Raw genomic sequence first — 15778 nt, 5'->3', positions numbered from 1 at the left:
CTTTTGACTACTTTAATACACATAAGTGACTTTGTCCCAATACTTTTGGTCTACTAAAAGGGGGGGACTATGTACAAAAACTAAACGGTTCACCCGATATGGATGAAAATACCCTACAAATGAAAGCTAACAGTCTGCACTTTAACCTCATAGTCATTGTATCATTTCATACAGAACTGTGGCTCAGTTGGTAGAGCATGGTGTGTGCAATGCCAGGGTTGTGGGTTCGATTCCCACGGGGGGCCAGTACAATTTTTTTTTTTAAATGTATGCATTCATTACTGTAAGTCGCTCTGGATAAGAGCGTCTGCTAAATGACGTAAATGCAAAGCATTGTCACTGTCCCAATGTTGATCTTCCCTCCCATAGCACTGAAATGCCCTGCTGCCTTCCACGAACAGATCCGCAGCCTGCAGAGGTCCAGGGTAAGACCTCACAAACTCACCTCACTCGCACTAGTGTTCATTGTACTTCATTGAGATAAACACACATTATCACATACATATGCCATTCCATATCATCTCGATTAAATGTAGTTTTATGTTGTTTTCTTACAGACTGAGAACTTCTTGAAGCACAAAATCCGCAGTAGACCTGAACGTTCAGAGCTGGTCCGCATGCACATCCTGCAAGGTAACCTCACTGCCATGTACTGTATGCTTTATGATAGGCTGTAGAGAAGGCCGACGATACGGAGCATACTCAGCTACCAACAGAAAGTACATGTACGTTTAGCTGGCCAAGTTAGCTCTCAGAAGAGAGATGATGATGGAAGAGAAGGATCCTGTGAAATTGTACCCCTTCCTATTAGATATAATCCATTATAATCCATAGGATATTAAATATTCACAACTTCAGATGTTACAATCAGTTGTCTGATTGATTGTCTTTGACGTATGAGGACATCCCACCTTAAACAGTCTCCACTGTGAGACGCACAGTAGTAGAACAGTACTGTTGTGAGTTCTAGGTAGACTAGCAGTTACTGATGAGTTGCTGTCTGTCCCACAGAGACCCATGCGGAGCCCTCACTGCAGGCCACTCAGATGATGCTGAAGAGAGCCAGGCTGGCTGATGACCTCAATGAGAAGCTGGCCCAGCGACCCGGCCCCATGGAGCTGGTGGTCAAGAACATTCTGCCTGTGGAACCCAGCCTCGTCAAGGACGGCGTCACCGGTAGAGAACACTCTTGACTTTATACATGATTATCTCCAGGCTAAGGGCGAAGTAACTCATTCAACTCTCACTCCCTGCATATTTGTATAGTGTAGATTTCTGAAAGTGCCTATTACGACTAACACAGCACTGAGACATTTCCAGTGACTATCACGAGAAACAACTTCGTACAAACCTCTCTCCATTGGTCTACTTGTAATTAATAAGCTGTGTTTTTGCACGTGTTACGTTGCAGACCCCGCAGACGGTGAGGTGGAGAATGACTTCCCCAAGACGAAAACACTGGATGTGTACAACTTTGACGAGGACAGCGGCGACGCCCTGTCTCCAGAGCAGCCGACCAGCCAGGAGTCCCAGAGCTCCTCTGCCCCCTCACCCTCCCCCAGGACCCCCAGGGTGACAGAAGCCCCTGTTGCCCTCTCCACCTCCCCACCAACCAGCTCCATCACCATGCAGGTAGGTCCCATCGCCATACCTCACCACCTATAAATACCCATCTTAAATTGTGTTGTTATGGTATGACTAACAGTGTAAATATTTTGTTTCAATATTTTGGGCCTAAATAATAGTCTCCCAGTACACCTGCCTGTTGTATATCAAATTCTGCTTGCTAGAAAATATTATTTGCCTCCTGTTTTTTTCTGTTAGACGGCATCCATCTTTTGTTAGTCTTTTTCCAGTTGCTCTGCCCTTGTGGCTTAGTGTGGGAGGGGGATTTACAGGCCTCTGTTCCCCTCCTTACTGAACGGACCATGTGGTTTCTATCTGTCTCTTTATCTCAGCACTGCCCACCTACCTCCCAGTCCACAACAGACTTCTTCAACTTCTCTCATGTCTCCACCAATGAGCATCAGAACAATCGCCTGGTGACCACGCCTCAGCCAGTCACCATTGTTGCCCCTCCAAAGCCAGGGCCCATGTTAGTAAAGGTGAGCCACAAACTTGAAAGAAAGTGATATCATATCACATGATGGAGAGTACTTGAACCTTGTGGTAAAGGTATGGTAAATCATGGCAATGTGCAAAGATGTACATTCAATACAAATATTAAATATACATTTGTTTATAGCGTTTAGCTGAGCACATTACAAGCTATAACCAAACTTTTCTGTCTCTTGATACAGAAAGATATTTATTTCAGCAATGATGATGTTTTGGTTCCCTTTTGATCCCAGGTAGCTGAGCAAGCTTTACCTATAAACACTAAATATACCCTGTAAACATGAAAGTCACCTCTGATATTTGACTCTCTCTCTCTGATCTGCTGTGGTTTTCATGCTGCTTCCTTTGGAACTGTAATCAGAGATAAGAAGTCAGGGGAGGACAAACACTGGGGCTGTGTTCGGTCACAGTGAAAGAGCCCGTCAGTGCAGGCAGAGACCAGTCGAAAGTGATGGTTCAGCCAATTCAAATGGGGTTCAACAAGGCCTGGAGGAGTTTTTCACAAATCCATGGACTTAAACTGCCAGCCGCTCTCAGTCTTCAATTAAGGTTAAGTGACAGGCTTTCTCTTAGCCTTCAGGGCATAAAGGATGGAAGCAAGAAAGTAAAGCAATAACTTGGGCATTTGTCACAATCCTTTATACTCAAAGCAAATTAATATTTTCGGAGCTCTGCCCCTCCCGTGTTGAAGAACAGGGAGGGACACATTCGAGGCTGTGTGTTTGCGTAAACCAACTTCAATTGGTGTTATGATATTTTTATGGCTTGCAACTACCTCTCAAATGCCAAGTCATTTAATGTGTATCCTGTAATTTAGTTACTGAACAATAAGGGTCACCCCACATCCCCTTCCACATTCCATTTCCCCATCCTGTCTTTCTCACTGGGCGTTATCACAATGTCCCACCTATTCATTTGATACTACAGCATGAAATAGGCACCATTTCATGTACAAGCCTCACAATACTGGCAAGATGTTTAGACGTTATCCATAACAGTCAGAACGGGCTTTTAGATCACTAAACATGTCCACAATCCACTCAGTGAGATGAACCTTTTGAAGTTTTCAGTGAAAACTTTTCACTGCTCCTCCCGGACAGTATCCAGTAGGTTGTAACCGTTCCTCTTTTCCCCTGTGCAGCAAAGCCAGCCAAAGACACCCAATGACAAGAGCCGCAGTAAAAAGAATAAGGATCCCAAGCCGCGGGTGAAGAAGCTAAAGTACCACCAGTACATCCCCCCGGACCAGAAGCAGGAGGCCAACGAGGCCCCCATGGACTCAGCCTACGCCAGGCTACTGCATCAGCAGCAGCAGTTCCTCCAGCTGCAGATACTGAACCAGCAGCAGCAGCACTATAACTACCAGACCATCCTTCCTGCCCCAGTCAAGTATGGCCCGCTGTAAAAAGAACATTGGGATGTTATGTGTTACCGCAGCTTGCGTACTATAGGCCAAATAATGTGGCTAGCCCTCACATTCTAGTTGCAGTTTAATTGACTGACAGCTTTGTGTTGAGGGCGGTTAGTACATCATCACTACACCTGGAAGGCAAACATTGTTTCCTTTGAACAATGTGATTCAAGAAAACAATCCTCCCTAACAGAATAAGTCCACACCTGGATAATAGTGATGTAATCTGCCACATCTGTTTCCTGCACAGCTTCTGTTTGGCTTAGATATGTAGTATTCCTGTGTGCATTGTCCCGGATGGAGACTGTTGGTTGTGAATGATGGGACACACAGGAAACTCTTTCTCCCATCCAAACACTAAACCCTCCTCCTGTTGTCTGTGTTCCTACAGGTCGATGGAAGGTCAGAACAGCTGCTCCAGTGTGTCCAGTCCCATCATGGTCTCTCTACCCAGCACTGCCCCAGCACGGTCTAACCAGACTCTGACGAACCGCAAGCCTGGTGTCCTACCTGCCAACCTGGACGAAATGAAGGTGAAGCTCACTCCTGCTCCGTACAAACATAGATTTTCACAATATGATAGATATATTAAAGGGCAGAGCACAGCCCCTAGGCAGTGACATCTTGTATGGAGATTTAGTGAGAGGGCTTGTCTTTTGTTATGATGACTCATGACTGTTCATTATCCCTGGGTGGTAGGTAGCTGAGCTGAAGATGGAGCTGAAACTGCGAGGTCTTCCGGTGTCTGGCACCAAGACTGACCTGATAGAGAGACTAAAGCCTTATCAGGAGATCCCCAGCAGCCAGGCTGCCACTGCCATGGAGCTGACAGGCCACACAGGGGCCCCACAGCCTGAGAGCATGAGCTCCACACCCCCTGTGTCCCCCGCGCCCTCGGAGGTCTCCAGCCTGGGCATGGAGGAGGCTGGGATGCCAGGAGCTCTTTCCCCAGCTCGGCCCACTCCTTCTGGGTCGTCTCCCCACCAAGGCCGCCTGGAGGACAGCCCAATGGAGACCAGAACCTCAGAGAAGGACCAGCGACTGCACGAGAAGGAGCGTCAGATCGAGGAGCTGATGAGGAAGCTGGAGCAGGAGCAGAGGCTGGTGGAGGAGCTGAAGATGCAGCTAGAGGTGGAGAAGAGGGGTCTGCCCAGCCCTCCAGCCCCCATGGCCCTGGCCCAGGTCAAAGAAGAGGGCAGGGCCGCCTCAAACTGCTCTGCCTCTGCACATAGCCCACTAGCAGTGGTGAAACAGGAGGAGCCCAGCTCAGGCCAGGTACAGACGTCACCCCTGCCTCAGTTCTTCATCAGCCACCAGCAGGTGCCTCATGTCCTCAGACAGCCCCAGCCTCAGACCTCGCTGTCTGGCCAGTCTGGGACACAGATCCTGCTGCCTGTCTCCCTGCCCACCAGCACTGCCACCATCCAGCTACCAAACAACAGCATTAAGCTGCAGGTCAGAGAGCCAGGCCTGCAGACCACAGTTAGCACTACAGCTCCAGGCCTCATCCAGAAAACAGAGGCCTCAGCACCCCACCAACACACCACCCAGACCCAACCCATGTCACAGGTGAGAATATATGGTTTCATTTACTCCAATCCCATATTTAGAGTGGGATATTCCCCAAGCTACTGTCTGCAGACACCATTTTACCCACCTGTATTGTAGTGTCTCTGTGTATTCTGTTATAGTACTCTCCAAGGGCTGTGTGCTGCACCAAACCATAACTAAATAAATTGCTGTCTGTGGATGAATTATTCCGCTGAATAAATTGCACATCCTGTTTTTGTGCCCTTTTTTCTGGGATAACACCATTTCCAGAGACACTTTATAAATCGCTGGTTACATTCTATTGTGATGGGCCGGCCTAATCACATTTATTAGGGCATTAGCCGTGTTTTGAAAGCAGAGAGTCTCCCTCTCCAACTTCTTTAATATTCTCTTCTCTGGGTGATGTATCTAGTGTGTTGCCAAGGTAATAGCAGCCCTGTCAAATACTATTTGAACCCAGGTCTGCAGAGCTGCACTGGGCCGAATCAACAGCCAGCCAGAATTAGCAACAGCAAGTGCAGCACAACACTCATTGAAGAGTGCTCTCACACCCAGAAACACACTGCTTTGTGTTGCACTGCACTGATACCCCACAGCCCATGCCTTTTATTGTGTCCCTAGATATTGTGTACTACCACATAATAATACATAAACACTTTTTATTCCTCCCAGAGAGAGTGTGTACCCTGTCTAACCACTGTGTGCCTTCTAAGGGAGAGTGTGTACTACTACAGCTGACCAGTATTTATCTGCCCCAGAGAGAGTGTGTGCCACAGGGTTAATCACTGTTCATCATTCCTCTACAGACAACAGTCCCACTGTGCACCACCACCACCTCAGGGTCTGGGTTCCAGTTCAGAGCAGGCCCAGGTCAGACAGAGATCCCCCAGTGTTTCCTAAACACCTCCCCAGGGAGCAGGTCCCCTGCCAGGGCCTCGTCCAACCAAGCAGTCCCCAATGGTCCAACAAACAAGGTATTGTTTAAATACTGCATTATATCCACATGTATTCAATTAGTTGTGTTGAATATGTGAACCGCATAAGTTGTTTAGAGCTTATAGGGATTAGATCTCATTGTTTTTTCTGTCCATCAGTCCCCCTCTGCCTGCCAGCCCAACTTTTTAAACCACGTCCCCAAGAGTAAGGACCCGCCACGCTACGAAGAGGCTGTTAAACAGACGCGCAGAATGCAGACTGCTGCTCAGGTAATAGAGCTTTTATAACACCCTACTACAACACACTGGACTGACCTGCTAGGTCTGTTAGGCATTGAGGCAGGTATTGACTTGTCTTTATTGTCTATGGAGGTGCCCACTGCAACCAGCCAGCACATGGACGACCTGTTTGACGTGTTGATCGAGAGTGGAGGTGAGAAAAATACTTGACTATCGTTGGGGTCTCCTCCTCTCCATTGAGACAGCTGAGTCCCTCCCTGGCCATGAATCCATCATCTCCCATGTTCTTTTCTTCTACAGAGATCTCCCCATTCATCAGACAGGACCCTTCCTTTCCAGACAAGCTGCTTCCTGTGACCGCCAACATAACCACCCTGCCCTTCAACACGGTGCTATCCCGCCCCCCGCCCCAGATCCTGGTGGCCCGCCCGCCCGCCCCCACCCTTAACCCCCCAGCCCCACCCAGCCTGACAGCCCTGGCCATAGACAACCAGCTGGAGGCCTTCCTGGAAGGCACGCTGAAGGGGGAGACTGAGCCCCGGACACTGAGGTTGATGGAAGAGCTGCACAGTCAGCTTCTGGAGCACTCCCCCCACTCCCCCATGGACACGGACACCACCGGGTTCAACAATGTCAGTGCACCCCCCTCCAGCTACCACCTGGACCACACCAACCTGGACAACATGGAGTGGCTGGACCTGACCATGCCTGGGCCGACGGGGGGGCTCAACCCACTGGGCCTTCCCCCGTCTGGGGTCTTCTCCTCTGACTTCCTGGATACCCATGACCTGCAGCTACACTGGGACTAAGGGGCGTCAATGTGACCCCCCCCCAAAACAGGCCTATTCAGACAGAGGGCTGTCAGGGAGAGACACACACATACTGATAAGTGAGACGGAGCACACTCCTTCTCCAGTGGAGGTGGGGGAGGAGAGTGCAGTGCTGCTGGCCTTGAGTCCCTGTGGGCAGTTCTGTGCAGGGCTACAGCAGCACTGCTGTTGGATCTCACTGCTCTGAGCAGCTCAGAGTGCTAGAGGCATGGACCCTCCTTCCTCATTGGGTATACAGTACAGCTGTTTCCCTCTGAGGTATCGTCCCTCATAACAGCCACTCATTCTAAGGAAGGCTAAGCACCCGCTGGGCTGTGGTATAGATCAATGGTATGAACAGGTTGATCTCCCCCTGTGGTCTCTTTCAGAAGAGGACCTGGTCTGACGAAGGGTGGTCTCTTCTGAAATGGCGTTACAGTAGATAGGCTCAGGATGAGAACTCGCTAGTGGAAACAGATGTTGACCCAGGTGTTACGGAGAATTTCACACCTGGTTCTGACTGCGCCAGTGGCATGGCTACTGACTGACTTTCATGATAAATTTGACAGACAGCGCAGAGAGATTGTATATATTATAAGCCTATGTCTACAGTAGCAGTAGTCTGTCTGCTCTGCTGCATACATCACTAAGGCAGCTGTATTACAGTCCTGTGTATGTATGTTTGTATATGACCTATTGGAATGTGGTATTAGCTTAGCATTATGGCTTTGAAATAACTGCCTTTGTTTTACTCAGTGCCCCCATGCGATTCCCATCACAGGAGGGAATTGGACACATGCTAAAAGACTGCACATATTGCATTATGCCTTATAAGACCATTTGCCAAATATCTTGCTATTTTCAAGGTGTTGCTTTCACTTAGTTCAACTAAAGACTTTCCAAAGAGTACACAGAGTGATGACTGATTGTGCTGTCACTAAAATGAAGCAGGAGACTACTTAAAGTAAAGTGTTAACAGTAAGCAGCCTTATATCATGTAAGATTTTGAAAAAAAGTGAGTGCATGAAACCCACATTTAGTATCATTGGTTGACAATACGAGAGCTGTCGGCCTGAGAACTCTTGAATTCATCCGAATTAGAAGTTGAGAGGCGTCACATTTTTAGCAGCTGTTGTTCTTACTCCATTCTTATGTGGGGGAGAGTAGGGCCAATGTGAGTTTGTTTACCAAACTGCAACGTGCTTTGCCTTAGTGTCCATGGGGTCACAATAGGCGGCAGAGCACCCTACAACACTGCTGTAGCTTGCCAGGCCCATGCCTATGTCCTTTATATTATCGACAAAAGAGCCTTTGAAAATGTTCTCTCTCTCAACCCTATTGTCAAGTCTGGAGTGGATTTATCCCAATGTACAGATCAGCTGAATCTTGCTTGTTTATGTGTGACGTGCAGTGCACATGAGCTAGAGATGGTGTGTAGAGCTGGTGTCTGTGTGTGCACTGCACATCTGTGTTGCATATCGCTTTTGCTTGTTTTGACTCTAGGAACTGGCAGAAATATAGCCAGTAAATTCCCCTCAGCATTTCAATGGATCTCTTCAATACACCATCTGACCTTAGTTGGCTGACATACCGAGAACAGACAAGTTGACATCATTCAGTTTGACAAGCCAGGGAGTTACAGTGAATCAGCAGAGGTGTTTCAAGGCTGTCTTGTGCTTTTGTGATCAGCTTAGCAATATATGTGGCTATAGTCCTGCAAGTTCAAATGTAAGCATAGTAATTGTATCCTTTTGTTGTAGTAGGCCTAATGTGTCTCTATTCATGAAGCCTCAGTCCAGCGGATTATGTAGGGTCGGGATTCAAGTCACTCACATCACATCAAGAGGCAACCTTTCAAAACACATTTCAAAACAAAGCAGTGGGTGATCCATATGTACCATTACCACCAACAGATGGGTATTACTGATGTAATAGCCTTGGTTTCCACTCCTCTCTCCCAGTTGAAGTCTTCTTTTAGGTCAAAATCCTACATGATTATTGCAATTGTACACATGTAGTTAAAAATGACATTACAGTGACATATACTGGCCAAAGATAAAATGTGAAAGCATTTGAAGTGCTGAAACCGACGGTTGAAATGGGTTAAGGCAGAGGAGTTTACAGACGGGTTGACTTCACAAAAGTTGGCAGTCTTCTTGTTCAAGCAGTCTGAGCTACGCAACGGATAACTGCATTTAGAAACACAAACCTTTCAGCAATTTAGTAGAGCCCCCCAAAAATGGAAGAAGCTTTAAAACACTATTCAGCATGATAAGGTTTGAAGCACCAACGACAGCATAAGCATTCTTTAGAAATACATTGCAGACAGTGCTAAAGAAATGTAATTTCAACGGTTTTAATCAATTATAGCCTACCTGTCTGTCCCCTACCAAAGAAAATGAAAGGTCCAATGCAGCCATTTTTTTAAAATCTCAATATCAAATCATTTCTGAGTAACAATTAAGTACCTTACTGTGATTTGTTTTCACTTAAAATTATCAAAAAGAAACTAAAACCGCTTCTTAGCAAAGACCAATTTCTCTAGCAATAATTTTGCTATGACTGTCTGGGAGTGGTCTGAGTAGGGAGGGGAAAAGGGAAAACTAGCTGATATTGGCAGAGAGGTTTGGAACTCTTTCTTATTGGTCTATTAACTAATTTACCGCCTGGCAAACCAAAACTCCATCCCACGTAAACAGGCTGAAATTTCAGGCGGCCTTTTTAAACAGCTCTAAAGACTAAAATGCATTATCATAATTTTCACAATTTCACAGTATTATTCCAACCTCATAGTGCTGAAACATACACTGAGTGTACAAAACACCTCTTTCCAGGTGAATCCAGGTGAAAACTATGATCTCTTATTGATGTCACCTGTTAAATCCACTTCAATCAGTGTAGATGAAGGGGAGGAGACAGGTTAAAGAAGGATTTTTTTAACCTTGAGACATGGATTGTGTATGTGCACTATTCAGAGGGTGAATGGGCAAGACAAAAGATTTAAGTGCCTTTGAACAAGGTATGGTAGTAGGTGCCAGGCACACCGGTTTGAGTATGTCAATAACTGCAATGCTGCTGGGTTTTTCACACTCAACAGTTTCCTGTGTGTATCAAGAATGGTCCACCACCCAAAGAACGCTTCAACACCATGTAGTCCATGTGCCGATGAATTGAGGCTGTTCTGGGGGAAAGGGGGAGTGCAACTCAATGTTAGGAAGCTGTTCCTAATGTTTTGTATATAACACAGGAAAATCTAAATGTTTTTGAATGCACTGGGCCTTTAAGAGCCTCAATGTCACACATTTCTGTTAGAAAAACAAAGCAGTTTACACTGTGAGTGGATAAAAATGGGTAGCTAATCAAAAAAACATTGCCTGCTCCTGATAGGTCTTTGTGCACAACTTTGTTTTTGTCTGAGCATCAGTGCCCCATTGATCATGTGTCCAAACTAAAGAAAGGGAGAATGAGCTGGAATCAGAAGTCATTTTATTTGTACTATACTAGTATAGCCCCTTCCCTTGCAATGGTGTATTGATACATAGTTAGTATGCCATACATTTTGCACATTGTGTATATATTGTGTCATGCATTTCATTTTATTTTTTACAAACGTAGCACATGAGCTCTTTTCGTACATTTTATACAAACGTAGCACTTCCAAGCTCTTTTGTATTAAGATTGTTTGGTGTATACAGTATGCGTACTACTGTATACCCATAATGTGTATATATAGCCTTTTTGTGTCAATAAAAATGGTCATGTACATTGTGTGTGTGAAAATCATTCAGTTGTGTTTAGTAAACAAAACAACCCTATCATGTGACTTTTTGTTTACCAAGGAGTTCCTAACACAGCCACCACTAGGCTTGGATAAGTCACATGCAGCTTTAGAGTTCACAGACCTCGAAACACTATATAGGCTTTTTGCAGGTCAATCAAAAATAAAACAAATTAACATTTTAATGCAGTTTCTCTAATAAATTGCATCGATGAAGACATTTTATTCCAAGAACAATGCAATACATACTAACTTAAAATGTACAGGATACAGCCACAGTTCTCACAGTATGACTACATCATCATCATCATCATCATCATCACAGGAGTGGTGGGAGTGACACTGACCACAGTACAGTTGTTGGGAATTTAGGATCACTTCTCACTCAGCAGAACATGTTTCACAATGGCCTGGCTCCATTCAACATTCATTGTTCATTTCCTCCTCATCCACTGCTGTCCTGTGCCTGCATGATGGGACCGGGTGTCTACTGAACCCCAAACGGGTCACCTCAGATTCATGGTAGATGCCTCATCACAAGAGGAGATGTCCAAGCCCAGTCTGAGACCTGTTTATTAGCCTCTGTGTACATGTGGGCTCTTACGTCAGAGCTTTTTGATGGTGATTATTGGACTTCGACACTTAGGACATCTATGCGTGACATCTTTGAAGTTATCAATGCAGAAAGGGATGAGGCAGCAGCCAGCCACACAGCTGAATGAGAATAGACCAGAAAAGATAGTGTCAAACTTTGCATTCCATCAGGTGATGTGATTATCAGATATGACACTAGCCCAAAGGCACTGGCTTTTGTTCCAAACTGAAATTTGCATAGTACTGCAGGAAACAAACATCTGGAATGCAGTCTCCAAAAAGCACCTGTTGGCACCTCTACTTAATAGACCTAAACAGTGTTTCTATTCTTTGTTAACAGAAATATCCTACTCCCTCCAACTCTAGATGAAGCATAGAGTTGAAGACACCTCATTGTCGACCTCCTGTCCATTCAAAGATGGCAGACAATTGGTAGTAGCACAGCAGTAAGACAGTGCAGGTCAACTCACCCAAGTACAGACATTGTGACACAGACCAGACAGGCCACATTGCCTACTGAAGTGACAATCTCTGTGGTGATGAACTGTCGACACTGTGGGCACTGGGTCTGAGATGAGCAGGGAGGAAGTTTCTGGATGTCCAGGATCACCTCCGGAGCTATGGAGGGAGTGTAGTTGTGACCATATGACATCACTCATCTATAGGACTAGCCTCTGATCTAAGCAGGCCAGGAAAATAATTGTAGCAAAATGGGGGTACAGCTTGAAATAACCTGTACCCCCAAATGAACAAGTTCACACCTCATTTGACTCTCAGTCCAAGTGACTCACCTTGTATAGAGGGTGGAGCTTCAACAAAGACAACAGAGGGGTCAGGGAGAACAGACACGCCCCCCTGACTGATGATGCACTCTGCAAAGGACATTAAAGGGAGACAATCATGATCAGAATGTGAGTATTAAGAGAGTGCTGTGTGAGAACACTATCACCATAACGGAGGTAGAGTAGACACACCTTTTCTTTGGTCCTTGGAATGGAGAATGTTATCTTGCCTTTCCTGCAGCTCTCTCTTCTTCTCAGACAGCTCCTGCAGTTCCTTATCAAGGCATTGAATCTCAGTCTGCTGCTTGGAGCCCTCTGCTGGACAAAGAGAGGTAATACATGTCTCGGAGAGAGTCAAGTGACAGAACACATCAGCCCTGCTGGGTCATAGCTCGAGGCCACATCACACAGTACATCCATGCCTGCCATGTGCATTTACTCAATAATAGTGTTTCTAGACGGTGAATTTCCTCTTTACCTGTGCTATTGCGGTTGGAGCGGTTCCTGAACTCCTGCAGGATGGTCAGCATGTTCCTGCGGTCGATCAGTTGCTGCCTCCTGAATGACAGTTGGTTCATCTCCATGGAGATCCTATCCAGCTCCCTGTGCTCAGAATAGCCAGACATCCTGGGAGCTGAAAAGAACCACCAGCATAAGACATCACAAAGGTGGAACATTTCAACTACCACCAGTCAATGCCACCAATCAAGTAGTCCGGTCTGAAACACATGCCAGTCGCCCAGAGCCTTGAACTATATAGTGTTAGGCCAACAATTCCATTTCTTCAGATGATTGGGTCATGAAGTTAGATACATTCAGTTCAATTCGATCTATTCCTGTGATACAACACTTGGATGATAAGCCAAAAGAAGACACTGCACTAACTTTATGTATCAATGTAAGCATCAACCTTGCACATCTACAAATACTTCATACCGAGACAAACTAATGTAAGAAGATCACGTTCTGTTTGTACAAGTCAGATAGATTGATGTGACCCAACATCACTAAAAACCAAGATTTCAAAGTATATTTCACATTTTCTCTTATCCATCTTAGCTGCTGCAAATTAAATGATTACTGTAATGAGACAATATAGATTTTTACCTGGTTTCACTGGTTGCTCCCAGATTGTGCTGTGGGAAATGTGATGCTCTTCTATGTACTCCAGGAAATAGTGAAATATTTTGCTTGTTTTCAGCAAGGACTACCTACAGGAGATATTTACATATTGTGGTTCTACTCTCACTGTGAGACCAGGTGACACACCCAGGTCTGGTTAAATGATTTAACGCCAGATAAAATTCTAAAACATTTTCACTGTAATTAGGTGATATTTCAGGGGCGTTTGGTTGCACTGTAGCCTTTATTCATATTTGAAGTGGCACAATTCTACTGTACAAGATGACAAGAGAATATGTGCAAACAATAAAACATTGAGACCGTACGAAACATTCCACACAATCATATCTACAACATGTAAAAACGTTTGAGATGTCAATTGAAAAACCTTTTCGACATCAACTGAATCATGTCAGTGTATGAATATAGTTGCTGTACATCTCCAGGTTGAAACATAGAGGTCTGAAGCAACAGGGACTGTGCAGGCAACTCACAGAGTAGGCAGGACTCCACACGGTAGTGAGATCTGAAGTTAGAAGCACATAGAGCAGCGTTATTCATTATTCAACTCAATGTATTATCAATAATATTATAGACATAAAATATATATTTAAAAGGGTTGCCAGTGTTATACTCCCATGGGGAGTGCAAGAAATACAAATATTGAGTTTTTTCAAAATTAGTATTATCTTATTATAATGGAAAATGCAGGCACATAAGACAGTGGTATTTTCCAATAGCTTTTCTCTCGTTCACACGGCCATAAAAGTGTATTAGTTACAGTCATCATTATAATGGCACCACTTTGCCTGTGAACATCTTTCAGATGAGATCATAGTTCAGAAGACTACTGTACCTCCGTTTCACTTCTTCCTCAGTCTCTTCATGAAAGTCACCTCATCTCTGTTTCTGATCCCATAACTGACAAGAAAACAATACAAGAAATGTTGTTTTCAGTTAACAAAAGCATTATGCAATATACTCCATAATCACAATGGTGTTTGAATGAAACTTACTCCTTTAGTTTCATTTTGTCATCATCAAGCTTCTCTCCTTGAAATACAAGATGAAAGGTTCTCCATACGTATCTCCTGCACAAGAAAAGCAAAACTGTGTGTGTGTGTTGTGGGGACAAGAACTTCCCACAAGAATAGTAAATGAACAAAAATGTTACCAACTGGGGACATTTTGTTAGTACCCAGAAGGCCAAATGCTAATTCTAGGGGGTTAAGGGTTAAGGTTAGAATTAGTGTTGGGAGCTAGGGTTTGTTTTAGGATTAAGGTTTTCGGGTTAATTTTAGGATTAGGGTAAGGTTTAGGGAAAATAGGATTTTGAATGGGACTGAATTGTGTGTCCCCACAAGGTTAGTGTGTGTGTGTGTGTGTGTGTGTGTGTGTGTGTGTGTGTGTGTGTGTGTGTTACCAGCTGACGTGCTTTACCCCACCCACCCGTTGCTGTTTCAGCTCCATGAACCTCTGGATGGCTTTCTTCAAATCCAGAACCATAGCATTCTGCACCACCACTATGGCTGATCAACACACATTGGAATTTCACTTACACACACACATTAGTGTCATTAATTTGACCTGCTCAAATAGAACAAAAATAAGGTATTCTACTAAGAAACATTAGTCAGAAACTCACGCATTACTTCGCCATCCGCTTTGCATACACGGACAGTCATGGCCTGGCCATACTCCAGGGCAACCTGGGAATTCACCTCCTCCAGAGTCACCTGCAGGAGAGTGACAGACAGTAGTGAGACATTGGTTAGGCTGGAGGACTTTACATCATCAAATAGATACATTTCACCAGTATGGATTAGGTCACCAACCTGAATGGGAAGGTCACAGAGTAGAGGGTCCTGTACAAGGCGAGCCAGTCCTTCTTCAAAGATGTCCAAGAATTCAGAGTGAGGCAATGCTTCTTCATCCTCCTCATCTTCCTCTTCAACCTCCTCTGGTTGTTCATCCTCCACTTGGTTCATCTTTCCCTCTGCCTGTCCTAACTCCTCTTCCTTTACAGACAGTCCCTCATCCAGGTGAAGGGACTGGGTCTCCTCCCCCATCATTTACACTGTGAATAGGAGTTTGTAGCTAAAGTTGCTGACCAGTTTATGTTAGCTAGCTAGCTAGCTATTTCATGTAAGATTAGCTAGCTAGATAAACTAACAGATTTCCACACCTCATACTCTATTGATCAACGTGTACAGTAAAATATATATTACGTGATTACTAAAACATACATAAATTGTAGCATACAAATAAAGTATATTTGGTTAAGTCTGAATCTCTGCAATCCATGCTAAAACATTTCGCGACCGGCATGTACGTCACCAACAACATACCGGAGTCAAACTAGCCCGAGTGGAGGTTCTGAGTAGTACCGATTTGGGATACTGCTATTTCTATCATCATTGTTCAAATTTTAGGGCTCT

At 44.9% G+C, this 15778-nt stretch overlaps 2 protein-coding genes across 14 annotated transcripts in view; one reads left to right on the top strand and one right to left on the bottom strand.

Moving 5' to 3' along the window:
- LOC106607362 (myocardin-related transcription factor B) overlaps positions 1-10827 on the top strand; it is a 45245-nt gene extending 34418 nt beyond the window's left edge. For all 3 annotated transcript variants that reach the window (XM_014204264.2, XM_014204266.2, XM_014204265.2), the window contains 12 exons: positions 370-425; positions 558-633; positions 1012-1176; positions 1412-1632; positions 1959-2105; positions 3260-3507; positions 3921-4062; positions 4229-5098; positions 5887-6054; positions 6175-6285; positions 6388-6448; positions 6556-10827. In XM_014204264.2, coding sequence (XP_014059739.2) covers positions 370-425; positions 558-633; positions 1012-1176; positions 1412-1632; positions 1959-2105; positions 3260-3507; positions 3921-4062; positions 4229-5098; positions 5887-6054; positions 6175-6285; positions 6388-6448; positions 6556-7064 — 2774 coding nt within the window. In that variant the 3' untranslated portion in view covers positions 7065-10827. The remainder of the gene's footprint in view (positions 1-369; positions 426-557; positions 634-1011; positions 1177-1411; positions 1633-1958; positions 2106-3259; positions 3508-3920; positions 4063-4228; positions 5099-5886; positions 6055-6174; positions 6286-6387; positions 6449-6555) is intronic.
- Positions 10536-15696, bottom strand: cp033 (U11/U12 small nuclear ribonucleoprotein 25 kDa protein). 11 transcript variants are annotated; one of them, XM_045719465.1, is made up of 12 exons: positions 15176-15294; positions 14986-15076; positions 14790-14869; positions 14357-14431; positions 14197-14261; positions 13729-13866; positions 13326-13429; positions 12697-12852; positions 12411-12536; positions 12228-12308; positions 11907-12054; positions 10536-11556 (listed from the first exon to the last, which is right to left on the bottom strand). In XM_045719465.1, the coding sequence occupies exons 8-12, from the start codon at positions 12842-12844 to the stop codon at positions 11448-11450; spliced, it is 612 nt and encodes a 203-aa protein (XP_045575421.1). In that variant the 5' UTR covers positions 12845-12852; positions 13326-13429; positions 13729-13866; positions 14197-14261; positions 14357-14431; positions 14790-14869; positions 14986-15076; positions 15176-15294; the 3' UTR covers positions 10536-11447.
- Positions 15697-15778: the final 82 nt, after the last annotated feature.

The sequence above is a fragment of the Salmo salar genome, chromosome ssa06 (assembly GCF_905237065.1).
Source record: "Salmo salar chromosome ssa06, Ssal_v3.1, whole genome shotgun sequence".
Lineage (NCBI taxonomy): Eukaryota > Metazoa > Chordata > Actinopteri > Salmoniformes > Salmonidae > Salmo > Salmo salar.
Note: the sequence above shows the minus strand (reverse complement) of the source record. Positions and strands in the feature narration are given on the sequence as shown.